The sequence below is a fragment of the Microcebus murinus genome, chromosome 2, assembly GCF_040939455.1.
Source record: "Microcebus murinus isolate Inina chromosome 2, M.murinus_Inina_mat1.0, whole genome shotgun sequence".
Lineage (NCBI taxonomy): Eukaryota > Metazoa > Chordata > Mammalia > Primates > Cheirogaleidae > Microcebus > Microcebus murinus.
Window position 1 is genome coordinate 25102569 of NC_134105.1, and position 22966 is coordinate 25125534.

General features: G+C 40.5%; 1 protein-coding gene and 1 long non-coding RNA gene across 2 annotated transcripts; both read right to left on the reverse strand.

Moving 5' to 3' along the window:
- Nucleotides 1-5741: 5741 nt before the first annotated feature.
- LOC142863456 (uncharacterized) lies at nt 5742-7978 on the reverse strand. The gene is made up of 2 exons (XR_012914232.1): nt 6064-7978; nt 5742-5830 (listed from the first exon to the last, which is right to left on the reverse strand). It is a non-coding gene; the product is annotated as an uncharacterized LOC142863456 (long non-coding RNA).
- A 4351-nt stretch (nt 7979-12329) lies between these two features.
- On the reverse strand, nt 12330-22339 carry SFPQ (splicing factor proline and glutamine rich). The gene is made up of 10 exons (XM_012765268.3): nt 21463-22339; nt 20539-20727; nt 19856-20157; nt 19660-19755; nt 18608-18804; nt 18419-18503; nt 17667-17784; nt 16940-16988; nt 16737-16858; nt 12330-14360 (listed from the first exon to the last, which is right to left on the reverse strand). The coding sequence occupies exons 1-10, from the start codon at nt 22282-22284 to the stop codon at nt 14223-14225; spliced, it is 2118 nt and encodes a 705-aa protein (XP_012620722.1). The 5' UTR covers nt 22285-22339; the 3' UTR covers nt 12330-14222.
- Nucleotides 22340-22966: the final 627 nt, after the last annotated feature.

The window sequence follows — 22966 nt, forward strand, 5'->3', positions numbered from 1 at the left end:
GGAAAATAGAAGAAAAGGAACAAAGGGCAGAACAAATAGAAAATGATTAACAAGATGTAAATCTAACCATATGGATAATTACATTAAATATATGGTCTAAAGTTATACTCTAGTTGAAAAACAGAAATTGTCAGACTTGATTTGAAAAAAAGTAAAATAATTGTCTGCCATCTCTAAGAAAAGCATTTTAAATATGGTCAAAGAGACACGCTAATCTCATAGAGTAACAAGACTTCAAGGAAAACCACTAAGCAAGCAGGCTGCTTTGCTTGCCACAATTTTGTATGTGCTAAAAATAACACTCAATGGATCAGAGCGAGACAGGATTTTTTTACTTGCAGCACAGCAAACAGCGGGATTGTCAATGTGATAAAGCCAAACACCCTGCTGGTGTATCAGGCAAATCAGGAAATCAGGAATAGAAAACCTTCCTATCCAAGATGGAGCCATCTAATTGCACTCTCGACTCTAATACTCTTCTCTGACTCCAAAACAGTGTTCTCTAGACTTTCTGTTCTCTTGTCCTGGAGCCTCTTACTTCTCTGTGTCCTATTTCTTAGTCTCTTTCATGAATTCTTCTTTTCTTTTATTTTGAGTCAGAGTCTCACTCTCTTGCCTGGGCTAGGATTACAGGGGTGAGCCACCGCGCCCGGCCTCTATGTTTAATCATTTGCAGAACTGCCTGTTTTTCAAGGTGGCTGCACCAGTTTACATTCCTACCAGCAGCGTATGAGGGTTCCAATTTCTCCATATCCTTGCCAACATTTGACTTTTTGATGCTAGACTTTCTAGTGGGTGTAAGTGGTTTTGATTTGCATTTCCTAATGGCTAATGATCTCCAACATCTTTTCATGTGCTTATTAGTCATTTGCATACGTTCCTTGGAGAAGTATCTATTCAAGTCTTTTGCCTATGTTTTGTTAGTTTTTTTATTATTGAGTTTTAAGTATTCTTTGCAGGCCAGGTGCGGTGGCTCACGCCTGTAGTCCTAGCCCTCTGGGAGGCCGAGGTGGGCAGATTGCTCAAGGTCAGGAGCTCAAAACCAGCCTGAGCAAGAGGGAGACCCTGTCTCTACTATAAATAGAGAGAAATTAATTGGCCAACTAATATATATAGAAAAAATTAGCCAGGCATGGTGGCGCATGCCTGTAGTCCCAGCTACTCAGGAGGCTGAGGCAGGAGGATCGCTTGAGCCCAGAAAATTGAGGTTACTGTGAGCTAGGCTGACGCCACGGCACTCACTCTAGCCTGGGCAACAAAGTGAGACTCTGTCCCCCCAAAAAATAATAAGTATTCTTTGCAAATTCTCCCTTATCAGCTGCATTATTTGCAAATACTCTCATTCTGTGGATTGTCTTTTCACTTTTTTGTGTAATTGGAAAAAATTGTATATATTTATTATATACATGTTTTGAAATGTGTATACTGTACATTGTGGAATGGCTGTAATTACCTCATATACTTTTTTTTCTGGTGAGAACATCTAAAATCTACTCTTGGCAATTTTTTTTTTTTTTTTGAGACAGAGTCTGACTTTGTTGCCTAGGCTAGAGTGAGTGCCATGGCATCAGCCGAGCTCACAGCAACCTCAAACTCCTGGGCTCAAGCAATCCTACTGCCTCAGCCTCCCGAGTAGCTGGGACTACAGGCATGCGCCACCATGCCCGGCTAATTTTTTCTATATATATTAGTTGGCCAATTAATTTCTTTCTATTTATAATAAAGAGGGGGTCTCGCTCTTGCTCAGGCTGGTTTCGAACTCCTGACCTAGAGCAATCCGCCCGATTTGGCCTCCCAGAGTGCTAGGATTACAGGCGTGAGTCACTGCGCCCAGCCCTACTCTTGGCAATTTTTAAGAATACATTGTTATTAACTATAGCCAACACGTTGTACAATAGATCCTTGAACTTACTCCTCCTAACTGAAATTTTGTATCCTTGGACCAACATCTTTCCAACCTCCTCCCCTTTCAGATTTTTTTTGAGACAAGTTCTTGCTCTGTCTCCCAGGCTGAAGTGCAGTGGCACAATCACAGTCCACTGCAACCTCGAACTCCTAGGATCAAGCCATCCTCCTGCCTCAGGCTCTCAAGTGGCTAGTGACTAGGACTACAGGCATGTGCCACCACCACTGGCTTTCTATTTATTTAATTTTAAAGACAGGGTCTATGTTTCTCTGGCTGGTCTCAAGCGATCCTCCCACCTAAGCCTCCCAAAGTGCTAGGATTAGACATGAGAGCCAACGCTCCTGGCTTCTTTTTCATTTTTCTTGATAGTGTTCTTTGAAGCATGTAAATCTGTAATTTGGTAAATTCCAATATCTATTTTTGTTGTTGCTGCTTATGGTTTTGGCATTATATATAAGAATCCTCTTATTTGAATTTGAATCCTCAAATTCAAGGTCATGAAGACTTTCCCATTGTCCTCTAAGTTTTATAATTTTTGTTCTTATATTTAGGGCTTTGATCCATTTTGGGTTTTTTTATATGGTGTGATGTTAAGGGTCTAACTTCATTCTCTTGCACAAGGCTACCCAATTTCCCAACACCACTTGCTGAAAAGACTATTCATTCTTCACTAGATGACACTGGTATCCTTGAAAACCAGCTGACCATATTTATACGTAAGAGTTTATTTCTGAACTCTCAATTTTATTCCACTAATCTATGCCCATCCTTGCACCAGTATCATAGTGGTTTTGTAATAAGTGTTGAAATCAGATAGTGTGAGTCCTACTTTGCTCTTCAAGATTTCCAAGATTGTTTTGGCTATTCTGGCTTACATTTTTACACGAAAAGAAAATTTTTTTTTGATACCAGGTCTGTCACTCAGGCTGGAGTGCAGTGGTGTGATCATAGCTCACTGCGGCCTCAAACTCCTGGGCTCAAACAATCCTCCTGCCTCAACACCTGGCTAATCTTTGTTTTCATTTTCCTATACACAGGATCTCACTGTGTTGCCCAGGCTAGTCTCCCTGGGCTCAGTGGCTAGGATTACAAGCATGAGCCACCACAACATGCCCTATATGCCTATCAATTTCAAGAAATCAGCAAGGATTATACTGAATCTGTAGATTAGTTTGACGAGTTATTATGTTAACAACGTTACTATGGGGCCGGGCGCTGTGGCTCACGCCTGTAATCCTAGCTCTTGGGAGGCCGAGGCGGGCGGATTGCTCAAGGTCAGGAGTTCAAAACCAGCCTGAGCAAGAGCGAGACCCCGTCTCTACTATAAATAGAAAGAAATTAATTGGCCAACTGATATATATATAAAAAATTAGCCAGGCATGGTGGCGCATGCCTGTAGTCCCAGCTACTCGGGAGGCTGAGGCAGGAGGATCGCTTGAGCCCAGGAGTTTGAGGTTGCTGTGAGCTAGGCTGACGCCACGGCACTCACTCTAGCCTGGACAACAAAGTGAGACTCTGTCTCAAAAAAACAAAAAAAAACAATGTTACTATGGGATATTTCTCCCAATTATTTTTACCTTCTTTCTTTCCAGTCTCTTTCACTCTCCATCTTTTAGTTATTTGAACAGTGCTATGCACCCTCCTGCCTCAGGACTATTTAGAACTAAACCTGCTTTTAGATGCAAAATATTACATGCCCATTTCACTACAATGTTGTGGACTTCAAGTTCTAAGATCCTTAAATTTTGACCCCCCATACATTTTCTCCACAAAGACTTACTTTAGAATAATCAAGGTAGGTATTGTATCAAGCACTTGAAAATACCAATTAGTCAACATGATCCTTCTAGCCAGGGATGCTTGTGTTTATGCCTATTTATTGTCTACTTGTGGTTAAGCAACTTGCCACAAATGGCCTCTCCTGGGGCTTCCATTCCCTTCAGTACTAAGGATCTTTGTTACTAATTATACCCTATGGATTCCATGATCTAAAGTTTAAATTTTTCTTCTTTGCTATCAAACATAAAACTGTCAAACTTTCCAATTACATGGTATACTAAAGGTGATATTCCTTTTAACTTTGCTCACTGGTAAAGGCTTAAAAATACCATGTGCTCCTTTTGCACCATTGGGCACTGTGCTAAATGCTTTGCACACATCATTTTTTTTTTTTTATCTCAATGACCCTATGATAAAGGCAGTATGTTATTACAGATGAGCTAACTACAACCTACACAAGCAACTTGTCAGATAAGGGGGGAAATTGCAGAAACATTTTAACACTGGTATTGTGGGTTAAATAATGTGGCCCTAATCACTGTAACATACTGTAAGATTGCTTTGGCCTTGAGAGATCCACAAGTGGGGAGTTATAAGGATCAACAGAATAAATTGAACTAAAACAATGACTCAGATAACAGATTCTTGGTTTGGGGGCAGCCGACCTCTCTTGGTTACTTGTAAAAATATGTCATAAGCAGTGACTAAGAATGAAAAGCAGCAACATGTTGGTCTCACATTCCTGGTACTGGCTACACACAGCTTTTCAAAACACATTTCATGGTCTGGTCAAAGTAGAAAAAGAAAACAAGAACAAAACCCATTTCATGGGATCAGTGAATACCGTGGCTTTCAACTTCTTTGTGGCTATCTTCAGTAACCTTAAATTGTCCCAAATTCCACATATTTCCTGCTTAATCACAATATGATAAAATATTAGTAATGAGGCCCCAAAATCAAAGCCCACAGGTAGAAATAGCAACAGAATTACCTTTTAAACATGAATAAGCCTCAGACCTCGTCTTGAACAAATGCTTAAATAACAGTGAAAAAGTGCTTGCTTTGGAAGCACATACAGTAAAATTAGAATACACTAGTGTAAAAAAGAGACGTTGAAACTACAGCTTGGCAAGCTTTAATATGACAGCTACGAAAGCGAAGAGGGTAGTTCATTTGACCCTAAGTATTAAGCAGTTTTTAGTCACCTTTTCCTTACATCTAGATAGTCATAGACATTACTCAGATTACACTGCCTATCAAATTCAACCTATTTTGGCATAGAGAAAATTGACACCTCAAACTGCTCAGGGCAACCAAAATACAGTAGTCCTCCATTATCTGTCGGGGACATATTTCAAGACTCCCAGATGCCTGAACCAGATAGCACCAAACTCTTAAGTGGGTTTTTTAAATCTGATAATCAAGATGGTTACTAAGTGATTAATGGGTACACACCATCAACATGTGACTAACATCCCAGTGGGACAGAGGAGGATGGCACAAAATCTTATCATAGCACTCAGAACAGCATGCAATTTAAAACTTATGACTTACTTCTGGAATTTTCCACATAATATTTTTGGACTGTGGTTGACCACAGTTGTAAGTAAGTGCTGTATTATTTGGCAAGATGAAATTCTGACTGTGCTTATTTGTAGAACAATGCCTGGCTACTCAACAGCCATCATCTGGTTCTTTTTATTTACAAAAGTTGGATACAAAATACTATTATGCCTGCAGTCCAATCAGGAAGGGTGTATAGGATAGTAACTGCTAAATTAGTAACAGTGATTTTATGAATAAAAATTACAGAATGAAGGCAATTTTAAATATTGATGGCTATGTCAGGGTCAGGAGAGTTAGGACAAAATCGGCCTTAAAATTAAGAGGATGAAAGTATCACTGTCAAAACAGCCTAAAGAAATATGTTTCTGAATTATATAATCTGGTTCTATGCCATATAATATAAAACATCTTTTTTATATCACTTTGAAAAGTTCAAAACAGATGAAAGGAAGTTCTAGAAAAGAGTATTAAAAACAAAACAAAAGGATAATTAGTATAATGTCTTTATTAATGACAAATTCGTTGTTGATTCCTTCCTTGTACTCCTCCACTGGTTTTCTGGACACAGCTCAACTGATCCTGTCAATTAAAGGAAATGATTACTCCAAAGAATGTAAGAGTAAGGATTATCAAGTCCTCAAACATAACATTATTTATCAGCATCAACCAAGTGAACTTCCTAACACCAAAGAAATCTTATTAAGGAATATGACATTAATAGTAATTAATGATTCACACACTAGTATGATTACTTTTGTACTACCCCAGAGTCTTTCTGAAGGCCACTTAAGAATAAGAATCACTCAACTTACCTAGATACTTTTGTCAGTCTAACAACTCGTGGATTTCCTTCTTGGCTCACGCAGTGATGTCTTGAGAACAAATATCTATCCACCTATAATTTAAAAATATTCAGCATATTTTAATTTTTAAACTGAATATTTTTTGGTGTAGGTTCCAATCAATGATTTTATTTATTTTTGCCCTGTTATGGCTTATAAAAGACCTGATCTACACCAAGGTTATACTCTCACATTTTCTTCACATGTACTTAGGATTTTCCCTCCTGCCAGTGACTAGAATTATTCCTATACCATTTATAGCTTAAGTAAAAAAGAATTAAGGAGATTTTCAAAGGGTCTAAAACTGAATTTAGAGTACTGAAAAAATAACATTTCTCCATTAAATCAAGCTTTCTCTTTTCTTCTATGTAACAACATAGCCGTGCATTCTTAAAATTCTAATCTATGTTTTTGCCCACAAGGCTTGATGGTTTTTTCCTAGTTTTCTAAAGAGAGAGCATTTTTTCCTCTGTTACCCAAGGCTGGATTGCAGTGGCCTCATCACAGCTGGACCAGTGGACTACACAACCACACCTGGCTAATTTTTCTATTTTTAGTAGAGAGATTCTCACTCTTGCCCAGGTTGTTTGTTTTATTTACCCACATTAATTCTAATACTTGACTTTTTTTTTTTTCTTTCTTTCTTTTGAGACAGAGTCTCACTTTGTTGCCCAGGCTGGAGTGAGTGCCATGGCGTCAGCCTAGCTCAAGGCAACCTCAAACTCCTGGGCTCAAGCAATCCTCCTGCCTCAGCCTCCCAAGTAGCTGGAACTACAGGCATGCGCCACCATGCCCGGCCAATTTTTTCTATATACATTAGCTGGCCAATTAATTTCTTTCTATTTATAGTAGAGATGGGGTCTCGCTCTTGCTCAGGCTGGTTTCCAACTCCTGACCTGGAGCAATCCGTCCGCCTCGGCCTCCTAGAGTGCTAGGATTACAGGTGTGAGCCACCGCACCCGGCCTGACTTTTTTTTTTTTTTTTTGAGACAGGATTTTACTCTGTCACTGGGGCTGGAGTGCAGTGGTGTATCAGATAGCTCACTGCAACCTCCAACTCCTGGGGCTCAAGTGATACTTCTCCTGCCTCAGCCTCCTAAGTAACCGAACTACAGGCATGAACCACTGTGCCTGGCCTGTTTTGACACTTTTATAGTAAATATCTTGTTTTCTCACTCAGACATACACTTATTTTCCAAAACAAAAATTAATATAGGGATATAATATCTTGGAAAAGGTAAACATAAAAAAAAGTTTTGCCCCACATAGCTAAATCAAATTATTTTAACCATTAAACAGAAGACAAGGCCAAGCGCAGTGGCTCACGCCTGTAATCCTAGCACTCTGGGAGGCTAAGGCAGGCAGATTGCTCTTGCTCAGGCTGGTTTCGAACTTCTGAGCTCTAGCAATCCTGCCTCGGCCTCCCAGAGTGCTAGGATTGATTACATGTGTGAACCACCGCACCTGGCCACACTTTTCAAATAAGATCTGTGGGCCAGGCGCGGTGGCTCACACATGTAATCAATCCTAGCTCTCTGGGAGGCCGAGGCGGGTAGATCGTTTGAGCTCATGAGTTGGAAACCAGCCTGAGCAAGAGCGAGACCCCATCTCTACTATAAACAGAAAGAAATTAATTGGTCAACTAATAGATATAGAAAAAATTAGCCGAGCATGGTGGCGCATGCCTGTAGTTCCAGCTACTCGGGAGGCTGAGGCAGGAGGATTGCTTGAGCCCAGGAGATTGAGGTTGCTGTGAGCTAGGCTGACGCCACGGCACTCACTCTAGCCTGGGCAACAAAGTGAGACTCTGTCTCAAAAAAACAAACAAAAAAAACAGAAGACAAATCACACCCCAAATCCTCTAGAGGTTAAGATTACTAAGGAAACTTACTTCAAGTGAATGAGCACTCCAATTCAGCCAACATCAATCATTCTTACCTAAAGAATAATAAGAAAAAGTTAATATAAAAGACAAGGGTATAAAATAAAGGTTTGAAAATGCTAGTTAACTTCAAAATTTAAAGAGTAAAATTCCAGAGACAAAGATTGGGGGTAAGTTACAGCATAAAAAAATAGGAAGAGACTTTATGGGTGAAAAAAATTCTAAAATTATTCTTATATAATGTAGTAAGTAGACACCTGAATTAGAATGAAAACTGTATCTTCTTTAAAATATAAAAGCCTAACTTCTATTTTCACCAGTCTGAGAGCACAATGAAGTTTAACTGCAACCCAAAATATACTATCCCTTATGTGAAGGTATGTGACAACGTTTACTTCACCAAATGAGTTCTAACATCAGCTCTCTTTTAATATAAAAGCACATACCCTGCTCCCCATTCAAGTATGTCTTCCATTCTCCGGTGGGCTGACCACCTTCAGCAGGAATCTTCAGAGTTCCCCACCCCTTCCCACAATACACAACACTGCAGTAGTTATCCTGCAATCCTATTTTCTCATTCTTTCCCCTCACTGAGTTTTAGGTTAGGCAGGAAAGCTATGCCGTACTGGGACAGCAAGGAACCGAGCTGTTCTGAGGGAAAAGACCTTCACCTTCACTACATGCCTGGCAGGGTCACAGTGCACAAAACAGAAGATCAGCCTTAACTCAAGTTCCAGGTTTTCCTTCCACCCTGTATCATTAACTGCCAAGAGTATATGAATAAGAGTTCCCTGTTGCACATGTACCATCCATAAGGGATACTATATCGTTTTGCATTCCCCCCATTCTCCAGATTATCCTATTCTGCATCCAGCTCTTTTATCACTCTCAAAAAAAAAATCTTTTCAGCACTGGTGTTCAAAAGCAACATTTTTATGGTTGATGGTTTACTAGCAACTGTTGAGATTTCCACAGTTGAGTCTTAAAAATTGCCAATCATTATCTAGCAGCAATGACAGATGATTAGGAGCAGTCAAATCCTCTGAATTCTTTCCCTAATAGGCAGCCACTTGAGAACTGCACTAGCTGACAGCACTGAAACATTATCAGCTAAAGCCAAAACCAAATAAAGGCCCAGAACAAACATCCTGGCTCTCTAAAACCTATCCAAAATCATTAAGGGAAAGGCAGTAAATGCAGGACTGTGATGAATCATGTCACTGCAGCTGACAATGATTAACAAAAGGAGACATGCAACCCCCATTAAAGTTAAAAGTCCAAAACTAGTCACACGCATCTCTTTATTGGGGAAAAGTGAGACTATTATGCATTCTTTGTAGGTTTGCAACCTTACATGAAGAGCACCCATTGCATTTCTTTCATCTTTGAGAAAGCACCGGTACCTGTTCCAAGGGCCTAACAGTACGAAAATACATTCTGGCATCACACCTCTGAACTCAAGACTTTGTGTCATTAAAAAGAATAATTTTGGTTTGTAACAAGAAAAGATTATGAAATACATTGCAAGCACCTTGGTATAGCGTTATTACTGAAACCCACTTAATTCCCAGCTTTTTGACTGAGTGCTTTTTAAAAACCCACTGCACTAAGATTCACAATTTTAAGCTACATACAAATTAAAACTAGTAAGAATCAACTTAAGTCACAAGTTTCTCATCCTCAAGTGCAAGACCAATAATCTTGAAGTAAGCAGAATAAAGCAAAATTGACCCCAACCCGCCCTCCATGATGTTCCTGAAGTCCATATATTATTACTAAGTACAATCTCTGAAAATTGTTACTGACTGGTAAGAAATGAACCTGAGCTTTTACTTCTAAATACCCAATCACTAAACCACGGTAGCAGGCATTGGCCACCGATTTAATGGTATGACACAGAAAATTCCCATCAGGGTTCCATGCAATTTAGTGATACTCATTGTCACTGGTACTGACATTACGTTTGATCTGCATATTATAAATATGGAAAAGCTAAACTAGTCACCATTTACTCTTTTATTTAGCAGGAGAGTCAAAAAGTTGTTTGCTTGAATGGACTACATACATAAAAGTACAAACCTGTCCCCACCTACGAATTTGCTTGCCAAAGAGCAAGCTATTTTTCTAGATACAAAGGAAGAAAATTCTCATAGTCATGAAGAGTTTTCACCGGCACTTATGCAAAGTAAGGCAAACTTTCTAGTTACAGAGCAGAAAGCATTATAATACATGAAAGCTGTTTCTCATGCATGCTAGCTAAAAACCAATTCAGAGACCAAAGTTAAGTTGAATTGAGGTCTAGAACAACAGTCGATGCAAAGGGTAAGTCCTAAGCAACAAAAGAAGGTACTTTTGAAGGCTTATGTTTTCTTGTAATTAAACATTTTGGACTATACCATCATATCCCTAAAACTAAGGGAACCAAATTCAAAATGCTACCCTGAACATAATGCAGTCATCCTACAGAATACGACGAAGTCTTATGATTGGGAATGATTCCCAACACGTATTCAACTGTAGGCAAGTCAATGTTCCACACCACCTTCCCCCAGGTTTAGAGTATAGACATATTTAGATTAAGTCACATAACTTGAACTATTCACGTTAGATTCCCATCTAAGCCCAAGTTAGTAACAAAGGTGTTTCCATGGAGCCCATGTTTTAAAAAATTTTAAACCACATTACAAAAAAACTGTACTTTTAGTCTTAATTCACTAAACTTGCAGAATTGCCAAGATTGCATACTGAAATTACTGATATTGCTGACCCCTGGGCAGGTCAGTTTGCTACAACAGAGACTAATTATCACATGCTACAGAGTCCATGTCAAGGTGCTAAAAGCACTCTAGTTCCCAAGTATGGTTTGGTTCCCTCATCCCCCACACCACTGATGTGTTTCCATGTTATCTTCAGTTACAATGCAACTAAAGAAAACCACACAACTGAGTCAGAGATACCAAAGAATCAAGTTTGCACTTTTTATCTGAGAACTGCAACAGCACTGAATTCTGCCTGACAAATTACAGCTCTAACCCCAAACCCACACAGTTTTGATAAGCTAGCTTTACCATACAAGTTTTGGTGCTGCACTGTAATTTCACTGTCAGAAGTGTGATGTCAGAATGCCCACGGAATAAAAGTACATAGCAAGTCACCAAGTTAGATTATATTGCTTGTTACCTACCTGTATGCAGTCGGCAATGAGAATCTTGGAGCAAGCAGGAATACTACATCCGGGTCCTAATGTCCATTGCCATTTGCGGTACTACGTTCCTCACAGTTACGCACTGCAGAAATGCTGGCTAAATGCAGTTATGTAGCAGGCCACTACTTTAATAGTGCATAATTGCAGTCCAAGAACACCAGAAAACATTCCGCCACAACTTAGTGGCTTGCCCAAGAAAAGCCGAGTATCTAAATTTTTATCTGCCATAATATGCCACTTATAAAAATTGCACAGGCGTAACATTACAATTTCCCAAATTGTTATCTGTTTATATTGTTTGGTATAAATATTGGTATAATATTTATAAAGAGTGGTGGGTTTTATAGTACTTAGGAGTTTAATCAATGTTCTAAGCAAAGAGGATTATGGTTTCATTAAGTAACATGAGCCAATAGGTTAAGCTTGTAAGATACCTATTAAAAACACTGGGGGTGGGGGTCTTGGATAATGCAGCTTTAATTAAAGATTAGGAAGAGGTAAGTTTAAAAAATAAGTGTTCCTCTTAAAACAAAATTGTGAGAGAAAGTAGAGAAGAGGAAATGGGGGCAAGTGGTTTCTTTAAATGAGAAAAATGACTAAAATACTTCAAAATTATTGCCTTCCCTTTCCCACCCCAAGTTTCATATCAACTTTTAGGAAACTACTTTATCAAGATAATTTAAGTTCACATTAAGCTAAAAACTATCATATACATTGCAAGGCTTATTGAAAGTCTATGAGTAAGCTTACAACCCTTGGTACGCTGTTTCAGTGATGAAAGTCAATGTCAGTTGAAACTAAGCAACATTATTTGCTAAACAATGTTTAGCAATTCTACAGCCCACAGTAAGGGTCTCAAAAGCCACAACTTTCAGGAGATTATCCATTAGCATCCTTCACCACTCTTCAAAGGTACAGTACTACCAAAAGCTTATTTTAGGGGTCTGTGCCAGCATCCCTTATAAAGAAAGGCATGTAATCTGAAAAATAAACTGAAACATTAATTTTATAGGCAGATTTTCCCATTTCCCCACCAGCCCCCACCCACACACATTCAAGTTCACCCTCTGTGGGTGTCCCATGAACACCCCTTATTTTCTTGTCATTAGTAGAGTCCCTACTGTACAATTCAACCAAACTGTAATGGACTCCTTTCAAATCAAGACCCTTGTTTCCATACAGAAAATCTCATGTATCACCAATTTAATAACTTGACTTGGGACAAAACTTCCTTATTGGTATAATTATGGTAGAACTACTTATTTCCAAGTGTGTTGGTGGGCAGAAATAATGAGCATATTTTCTAATGATATTCTCTACCTTAATTAGCACACCATGTACCTATCAGTCATACAACGAGAATTTGATGAGATGCCTTTAAACTCTAGTAGAGTACTAGTGTATTATTCTGTTTCCTATGCAGAAAGTGCTCAGTTGTTTCAACAATAGGTCTCCTTTTGTTCTCAGGCACAATACTAAACTTCAGCATGTTAACAAAGGTTTGATTTAGAATTTTTCTTTTGCCAATTACCACCAAGAACAGAGGTGAAAAGGAGGAAGACACATTCTATAGTAAGAGTTCTATAATGTACAGATTTGAATGGAACATAACTAAGAACAAAGCCAAACCATTCAATTACCTTTACCTACTGTTAGGAAGTCGTTCCCCTAACATATTTACACTGGGAAGAAATCAGGCTCCTATTGAACTAAACAGGCAACAATAAACCATCTACTTTAATAGTCAAAAAGTCTCTTGTTCTAATGGAAGGAGATCCAATTTAGTTGACAATTAACTGACAACACCATCGAAACATTGCAAAGCTTCATGGTGGGAAGAAGGATATTTGTACTGTGTAGCATGAGCAACTCTCTCCAGATTTAGTGCTACATCAAAAGGAAACTATGTAAAAACAAGTTAACAAATTTACAGTAAGAATGATTATCTGCAAACCTATTTCTTATTAACAGTCACCACTAGCTCTTAGAAAAGAGGACCAATAGATTTTTATAGTCCCACAGATTTTGCCCAACACAAGTAGCACAAGGAGATGTAAAAGTTACAGAGTACAAATGTGTATATATTGGTAAACCTACTTTATGGTTACTAAACCTTATTTTCAAGTTGAATTTTTGAGACTAAACCCCACCTTTGTAAATCACTTGAAGTAATACATGAAAAGGCTTCATGTTTAACAATCTTTAATTCAAATGTAAAAGTTCAATACAAGCCATTTGTAGGGCTTGGGATTTGTTCTTTTTTTAAAAACAAGAAATGGGGAAATGCAACAAAATGATCTTTCCACTTTTCAAAAACTTTCAAGGAAAGGATCATAGGGCCATAAAATATCCATTTAACCAAACCCTCTTCCACCCCCTACAATAGTCTTACACCCATTCCATAATCTTAATACATATTCCTGAATGAAGATTTACAGTTCAGCTTTGCTTACATAACCATTTAAAAATACTTAGCACCGGCTTGCTTCCTATAATGCCAAACAAATCATGAAACTACTTCAATATGCATTTCTTCTTTTTAAAACAAGAGGGGGGGTAGTTATTTGTGGAAAGCAGTATTTAGCCTCCAGATACATTTCCCAGAAATGGCATATGCCATTCAAAGGCCTAGACATTCTCATGCTTTCAAAGTGAATACCTAGCCTAATGTGCATAGAAGCATGAATGGCAAAGTTGAAGATCAATATTATAACTATTTTTTCTATTTATTTGAAGCACAGTAAAAAAAAATTGGTACACTTTGGAAATTCAGTGGCACAAGGTACACTGCCATATAACTTGAGGGACATTATACAGTTAAAAAAAAAAAAGGAAATAAAAAGGAAAAAAATTTTTCTCCTGTTTCAAACACTGCATTACATAATTTTACCTGCCCAAACAGACCATTTACAAATATTAGGTCAATAAACTGCTAACATCCATAAAAAGGTAGCTTTCTTACTAAAATGCAAGAATTTAAAAGATTGGTATCTAAACAAGAAAAGACAAAAACAAACTGGAATGAAAGCCTAGATATCACATCTAAAATCGGGGTTTTTTGTTTGGGCCTTCATACTCTTCTCTCCCTCTACCATATCCTGCTGGAGTTCCAGGCCCCATTCCTCTAGGACCCTGTCCACCCACAGGCCCCGCACCTCCCTGCCCAAAGCGCTCAGTACGCTATTGGAACAGTAATTAACAGTTCATTATATGTAGTTGATGTCCATGTGTGTTAAGTAAATATTTTAGAAGGTTCCGTAGTCAACGTTCGTCGATACAATCACCAATGAGTCGATCCACAGGTACCGGGAACATAGAAAGGAAAAAAGGGTAATTTGAAAATTAGTTTACGATAATACATGCCTTGTGGTATGTTCCCACTTGAGCCATTCTCATACACCTGTTTCAAAGAATAGATCTTCCCTGTAGTGCTAAAAAATTTAAGAATTAGTGCAGATGTGAAAATCCATTCCAAAATGAGTTCTAAGAAATTTCACATCAGATTAACCCACTGAAAAAGCTTGCCAATTCTCACTTTCAAGGTCTGAACAGGAAATTTAATTTCCAAGTAAGCCTAAGAAGCCCAACCAGATTCAATTCACTCAATGAAGTGACAAAGACCTACTCACCAGTTAGTGGCATGTGCTGCATAAGAAACCTTGTGCTTTCAAGATCTTAAGACACATCTGCTAAGTTGCAGAAATCTTAAAAGGTTGCAAGTTTTAATAAAATGCTACCAGACTACAAAAAGAAAAAAGCATAAAAGACTAATAGATTTAGTCACTTAAGCGGCACAGCGATCAAAAAACTTGTGTTGCCATATTCTCTCACAGGTATACCACCTTCAGAGCCATCACTATATAACCAGAGACAATTATGTTCACAGGACCATTCTACATTGTTGCAAACTGAACATACTGCCCACCTTCACATCAGCCCAACTTTTCCCGTTAGGTCTTTGAAAAGTACAGACACTTTGCTGTAATGTCACGTTTTAGTTATCTCCCAAACGTCATAACACCAAGCTAAAGCGACTGCAATAAAGCAGTAACTTCATTATTCCATCTAGTTTTAGGTACTTCTAGACTTAAAATAGAAGCATTATGTACCCAAACACAGACCCCTTAGGTATGCAGACACAGCAGCCTACACTGTTATTCTACTTCCATCTAAAATGGACCCATTACTAAAAGCATTTCTCCAAAACAAAACTAAAATGGCAGAGTTTAACTGTTCCTATACATAATTTCAACTTTTTGTTTTACAAAATACTACAGAGCTATGTGAAAAAACTAAACTTCAGTCCTTTATTTTTGAAAATCTTATCAATTGTAGGGGTTTTGCGCATTGTACTGTTATGTCACTAAGAGCTTAAAGGAAAGTTTGGGGGTTTCATGGTGATGTTATCTGAACAGTTGAGAACCCAGAAGCTACCTGTTAAGCTAGAATATAGAATCTTTAATCATGGGAACATGTCAAATTAGATTTTACAAATTTGATACATACCTAACAATCTATCTTTAGGAAGCATATAAACCAAAATGTTACTCACATACTTTAAAATAGAATTTTAAGAAAGCTAACAGTACTACATTTTACCCAACCAGCCATTTACAATTCTAACTTTAATTCTCAAAAAGCCGTAGGTAGATTTTAAACAGGTGAGGCCCTATACTAAATCTTTGTTTCTACTTATAAAATGAATATTGTGAGCCCCACACTGCAGCTCCCCTCCTTTGCCAAAAGCCTTTAGGTGAACCAATCTGACTCAATTCAGCTATAAAAGCCCACTCTCTAAACCCACCAAAATTCAGTCCTGAGGATTTGTAAAGCCCTAATGCAGCCACTCATATCAAGTCACTTGATTGTTCTAAAGCTTTTGACAGGCTATCTATACAGCTAAAACATGACAGCATCAAGAAGTTTAAGATCAAATGCACACTATTAGTATGCTTAAAATTATTGATTTTTGCTACCCTATAGCAAAATGGAGATGTCAGTTTATTTTAGAAGGTGTACCTACAGACAGGCCCAACCGGTGGGAAACGACGAGTCAAAACACTAAACAATTCCCTTTTCATGAGATAGAAGCCACACCGAATTATAGGTCAAGTCCTACAAGTCACTAAAACATGCCTAAAGCTACAAACTACAAGTCTGATTCCTACTTATGGCAAATACCAGCTTAAGGAATGATAGTTTGCCATTTGATTACTCTCACTTGGATGTAGAATAGTCAGATACATTATCTAGCACTTAGAATTTAGAGTTGCCATGCACTTAGAGTTCAAAAGCACCTAAACCTACTATTGCCAAAGATAATTCCACATACTACTAACAGTATTGACTTCTGATTGGCAACCCATATCTGTTTAGGTTACCACACACTGAATTCTTCTATGTTGCCAAAGTATTCCTGAATATTACAGTTATGTATGATAGGGAAAACTAAGAGGTCCAGTCACCTACTTAAAAAAAAAAAAAAAAAAAGCAAAAAACACAGTAAGTCATGAAAATGAGATTCTCCTTTGTACTATGTCCCACAGGATACATTACCATGTCGCTTCCCATCATGGAACCACTCATGGTTGCTGGTGGAACTCCAGGATTAGCTTCATAACCTATGCCACCACCACCACCTAGAGGTGGAAATTTCTGGCCTCCTGAACCATAGGGATCTAAGAAACAAAAATGGTGGTTACAAATCCACCAAAATATTGCTTTCTAATGATATTTTAAAATTTAATTTTCATACTTACCTCCCATGTTCATTGCTCCTCCGCCACCCATCCTCATGTCTCTTTCTCTCTGAAAGAAAAATTCCTTTAATACACATGTTCTGTACTTATGCCAAGCATTATTGAGTATACAAGAGATTTAAGACTTAAAAAAATACAGTGAGGTTCAAAAGGCAGTTTTTCATCACCTGAAGTATTCTTAAAATCAATAATCTAGAAACTAGGTTAGATTCAATTATCCAAAGACCTGTAAAACTTCCTAGCCAATGAAATCTTCAGGACAATAGAAGGAACAGAACAAACGTAACACAGTTGTAGAAAAAACAAGAACGAAAAATTAGGAAATGATCATAAGGTGGAAATGTTATATTTCCTTAAGAGACAGGTCTCACTCTATTGCCCAGGCTGGAGTGCAGCGGCACTATCATAGCTCATTATAACCTAGAAATCCTGGGATCAAGCAATGTTCCCACCTCAGCCTCAAGAGTAGCTAGGACTACAGGGTCAAGCCACCACACCCAGCTAATTTTTCTTTTCTTTTGTAAAGATAGGGTCTCTCTCTTGATCAGGCTGGTCTTGAATTCCTGACCTCAAGCAATCCTACCACCTCTGCCTGCCAAAGTGTTGGGATTACAGGCATGAGTCACTGTGCCTGCAGAGATGTTATATTTAACTGACCAAAATTCCAATCTGGGTACCTAGGAGTTCTGTAGATAACTCCAATTATTGGCAATAAAAGCTGACTTACTGGATCCATGTAGCCCATTCGGCTGTAACTTTCCTCTCTTTGGCGCCTCATTTGTTCTTCCATCTCACGTTGACGAATCATCATCTCTTCCTCCCTTCTACGTCGTTCCTCTTCTTGTCTGAAAATATAATAGGCATATAAACCAAAGTGTTATTTATAGCTTCTAAAATTCAATGTGAAATAAGCTAGTACTTTGTCTAAGAACCTTAGAAAGTCTAGGTTAGAGTCAAAAAACAAAGGCCTAGAGAACAAGCCTAGGAACATAGCACTAAAGTCATTCTAGCCAAGAAAACAAGGTTTATTAATGAAAATCTTACACTCAGTATTAAACCAACCTTTTAACCTCTCTGTATATTCCATCTAACCCACTTACAAAATTAAGCATACTTTTTCCTAAATGTTAGAAAATGGTTGTACAGTCCAGGCACAGTGGCTCACACCTGTAATCCTAGCACTCTGGGAGTGCCAAGGCAAGGGATGCCTTATGGTCAGGAGTTTAAGATCAGTCTGAACAAGAGTGAGATCAGCCTCTACTAAAAATAGAAAAATTTAGCCAGGTGTAGTTGGCCCGTGCCTGTAGTCCCAGCTACGTGGGAGGCTGAGGCAGGAGGATCACTTGAGCCCAGGAGTTTAAGGGAGCTATGATGACACCACTGCACTCAGAGCTAGACTGTCTCAAAAAAAAAAAAAAAAAAAAAAAAAAAAAAAAAACATGATTGTAGAAGTAAAGGCTTAGTTTAATAAAGTTTTACCTCAATTGCATTTCTTTACGTTTCTGCATTTCTTGATTGTGAAGTTCTTCCATGCGTCTTAACTCTTCCTGTCGTCTCATGAGATCTGAACATTGGAAAGTAATATTTTAGATTCACATTAATGAGGCTCCGAAAAGTTCAAAAAGCAACTAATCCCATCAGTGAAGTTAACATTGAACGACTTTTTACCTTGGCGCAAAAGATTTGCCTGATGTTCATGATAAGCATCTTCCATTTCACTTTCCAATTTGTCTTTTGCATCTTTCATGTTTTTTTCAACTTGTTCCCTTTGCTGTTTTTCCATTTCATCCAAGGACTTCCATCGCTGAGAATATTCATACTCAAATGTGCCATGCTGGGCAAAACGAGGAGGAGTTTCTCTCTCCCTAATACACAAATTTTAAATATGAACCAATTTGTGAATGCATACCAGAAACACTACCCAATTCCCCTAAAAATACGGGTCTTTTCCTGGCCTATCACTTGTAAGGAATACAAAAAGGAAAGAGTGGCTTAAGTCATATAAAATACCTTCACAGCGAAAGTACTCTGAGAATGATACAGTAACAGAGAATATGGGCACTGAAGTTTAAAACTTTGTCCTCATTTCCTAATTCTGTCCTCCTCTAGCCAAATTCCTTACCAAGGCTTATTTCTTCTATCCTTAAAAATGCACTTCACGGTAACTGTTATAAAACAGGATTGCAGGCTGGGCGCGGCGGCTCACACCTATAATCCTAACACTCTGGGAGACCAAGGCAGATGGATTGCTCAAGGACAGGAGTTAGAAACCAGCCTGAGCAAGAGCGAGACCCCGTCTCTACTATAAAAATAGAAAGAAATTGGCCAACTATTAGATATAGGAAAACTTAGCCGGGCATGGTGGCACACGCTTGTAGTCCCAGCTACTTGGGAGGCTGAGGTAGAAGGATGGCTTGAGCCCAGGAGTTTGAGGTTGCTGTGAGCTAGGCTGACACCATGGCACTCACTCTAGCCCGGGCAACAAAGTGAGACTCTGTCTCCAAAAAAAAAAAAAAAAAAAGGATTGCAGTGAATGTACCTACCTCAGAAACAAATAGCTATTTGAAAAAGAGCTTCAAATCTCTATAACTTTAAGAATTTTTATCAATATCAATACCAAGGAATTTTGTATATTTTAAGCAAAACTAGAAAATTACTACAGCAAGTTCTCTTTTACACTGAAATTTTAAAAAGCTGCCAAAAAGTTTAATCAATCTTACTTTTGATACATTGGATTCTTCTGTGCAAGTTTTTCAGGAAGACCATCTTCATCATCTAATTGTTCAAGTGGTTCCACAATAACTGGGCGAGGAGTTCTATTAACAAAATAAGATTCCATCTTAACTTTGTTCCAGTTTTACTACAACCTTCTCATTTAATAAATAAAAATTAGAATAAAAACAAAAGACAACTTACGTTGTCAGTAAGAAAACACCTTCACTGCATCGTTCAAATGCTTTTCTTGCTGCTGGTTTAGAAGCAAATTCAACAATGCCTTTCCCTGTAGATCTTCCACGATCATCCACAATTACAACAGCCCTTTCAATAGGACCAAACTGGCTAAAAGCTTCTTCCAACAATTCATTGGAAACGTAAGGTGAAAGATTACGAACAGAAAGGGCAGCAGCATGTGTGGCAAATCGAACCCGAAGCTGTCTACCTCTCATGGGGGTATCATCAAGTTCAGCTTTGGCAATTTCAGCCAAGGCTCTAGACTCCTGTAAGTATCAGAAGCACTCATGTTAAAGACATCAAAATTGGTTAATGCTCACTCTCAAATTGTCCTAAGCCTAATTCCTACTCCTATTCAGCTTCCAGCTCAGTTCAAACATTGTCTTCAAGCAACCTTCCCTGACACCTTTATCTTCAGGGAAGTTAAAAGGCTTTATCCATCCCACCTCCCCTTTCTTCTTAGGTGCCAAAAATTATGCATTACATGGCAATTTAAAAAATGATGAAAACTTTGAAGACTAACTTATTCTCTCTGGTTTAAATTCAAGCCGTCAGCATTTGTAGCAAAAACAAAAACAAACACCCCCCCCCAAAAAAAAAACCCTCACCCTTTTAATTTCTAAATAAAATCCAATCATTACACTCACAAGTTTAATAAATCCAAATCCTTTGCCTTTGTTGATAAAAACTTCTCCTGGTTCTCCATATTTAGCAAATAGTCTTTTGAATTCATCCTCTGTGATATCAGCCGGTAGATTCCCAACAAACAAACGACAGCGCTGTGTGTAAGTTTTCTCTCCAGGCCTCCTCAAGAGAGACAAGTTGGCTTTAAACCCCTAATGAAAAAGAAAGGATATTTTCAAACGCCAGTTACCTCTCCAGGTATTAAGAACCCCAAAATAATTTATGCTTTTCAGAAACGGAACGTGTTTAGTTGATTTTCTACTCCATTTAGTCAAAATGGAGGATTTCTCGTACTTGAAATTTCCTATAAGATCACTATGCTATCATCGACAAGGGAGCCCAATCATCCAGAATGCTCGAGGACACATACACTTCCCCAAAGAGTAGACCACACCATACACGCTATGCTCAGTGTCCCTGAAAAACCCAATCGTAATACAGACAAAAATCAAAATAGTTGTCAGGAAAATGGGGAAAAAAACACAAAATCTAAATGCTGTCGTCCCCTGCACTACTTGCGCCTACTCAGACAGGAACCGCCCAGTTTGTCCAACCCGACACGTCACGCTCTGCACTACCCCGGTAGCAAGGATCGGCTAGCTCCCACAAGGCCCATCACCGCTGCCCGGCGCTTCCTTCGGAAAGGCCACCCTCCCCTGGTTTTCCGCCAGCCTCGAGGCCAAGAGACAGGCGTGGCGGCGGCCAATCCCTGGCCGACTAGCTGCTCCGCGCCGCCGCCCCGCTCCGCAGGCCGCCCCGCCCCCGCGCCGCGTGCGCAGGCGCCCCTTCCGGCACGGACAAAATGGAGGGCCTAGCGCGGGGGCGGGGGCGAGGAGGGGGCCGCCGCCATCTTAGGGAGCCGACGCGTCGCTCCCGGTTACACTCACCTCGGAGTCCGAAATTTTTTCTTCGCTGCGGCCGCCAGGCCCGCCAGGCGGGGGCCCCTGGTGGTGCTGCTGGTGGTAGGGCGGGTGATGCTGGCGGCCCCCACGAGGCTCTCCGCCGCCTCGGTGCGGCGGCTTGGGGTGGCCACCAGGAGTGCTCAAGCCAGGGCCGCCACCGGGCTTCGGCCCGCCAGGCATTTTGCCGCCCTTGGGGCCGCCAGGCCCGGGGCCCTGCTTAGGCCCCGGGCCGGGCCCTGGGCCCCCTGCTGGTGGAGGTGGCGGGCCCCCCGCCTGAGGGGGAGTGGTCGGGACCCCGCTACTTGGTGGGGCCGGTGGAGGCGCCCCCGGGGGAGCAGAGGTGACGGCGGGCGGCGGGGTCGGGGTGGGGCCTGGCCCTGGGCCTGGCGGGGCCCCGGAGGTCGGGGGAGTGGCAGGCGGGGCCGAGCTGGAGGCCGGCGGCGCGCTGCTTACGACCGGAGCAGGGCCTGGTCCCGGAGGAACGACGGGCTTGGATGAGTCTTGCGGCGGCGGCGGCGGCTGCTGATGCGGCTGCGGGTGCGGCGGTGGCTGATGTGGTGGCGGCTGCTGTGGCGGAGGCTGCTGCGGCGGTGGCTGCTGCTGCTGTTGGTGCGGAGGCGGTGGCGGGATCGGAGGCTTAGGGCCGCCCTGTCCGGGACCGGGACCCATGGGGCCGCGGTTCTGACTGAGGCCCATGCCGGGCGGCGGTGAGCGGAAGTCGTGGAGACCTCCGCGGCCGCCGCCTCCTCCGCGCCGGTGGAAGCCACCACCGCCACCGCCGCGACTCCGGAACCGATCCCGAGACATGTCTGTGGTCAAGGGGCGGTCGAGGCAGAAGCGAAGAAGACGCTCGGGGAACGTGGAGGCCACCTTGCTCCGAACAAAATGGCGGATGACACAGGCGGCGCGCCGCCTTTGTCCTCTTCTTATATAGGCCAGCTGGCACGGCCCCGCCTACTGCTCGATGGGCAGCCGCAGTAGCCAATTGCAATTACAGTCCTTGATGACATTAGATTGAGTACCGCTAATCTTTCCTATTGGCTCCTGGGTGAGGGGGCGGGGCTAAAGTTTCTAGTTAGCCAATGAGCGGAGAAGGCGTAGGCTGTAGGCCACTATGATTTGCTGGGAGAAATTTGAATGGGTATGCCAGAGCAATTTTCCCGTGAAAGCAAATACCAGGGCCCTGTCAACTCCTTGGGGAGGTGTTGGTGGGCTTTTCTTTCCTGGTTGCCTCTAGGGCAATCTACTGATATCCTTGCTTAGAAAAACCGATATTCTTGGGTTCAAAGTAATAAATTAAGTACCTACTATTTGCCCTACCTCGTGCTGGGTCAATGAAATTAGGGAAGTAAAATCTTACCGATTTCAAACACACTCTTGATTTCATTTTGGAACTTCATAGGAATAGAGGTGTGTTGTAGCAGCATACACTTTGTAATAGGCTTTAGTGGGTGGGCTCTTTGTTAAAAAAAAAATTCATCTGGAAAGC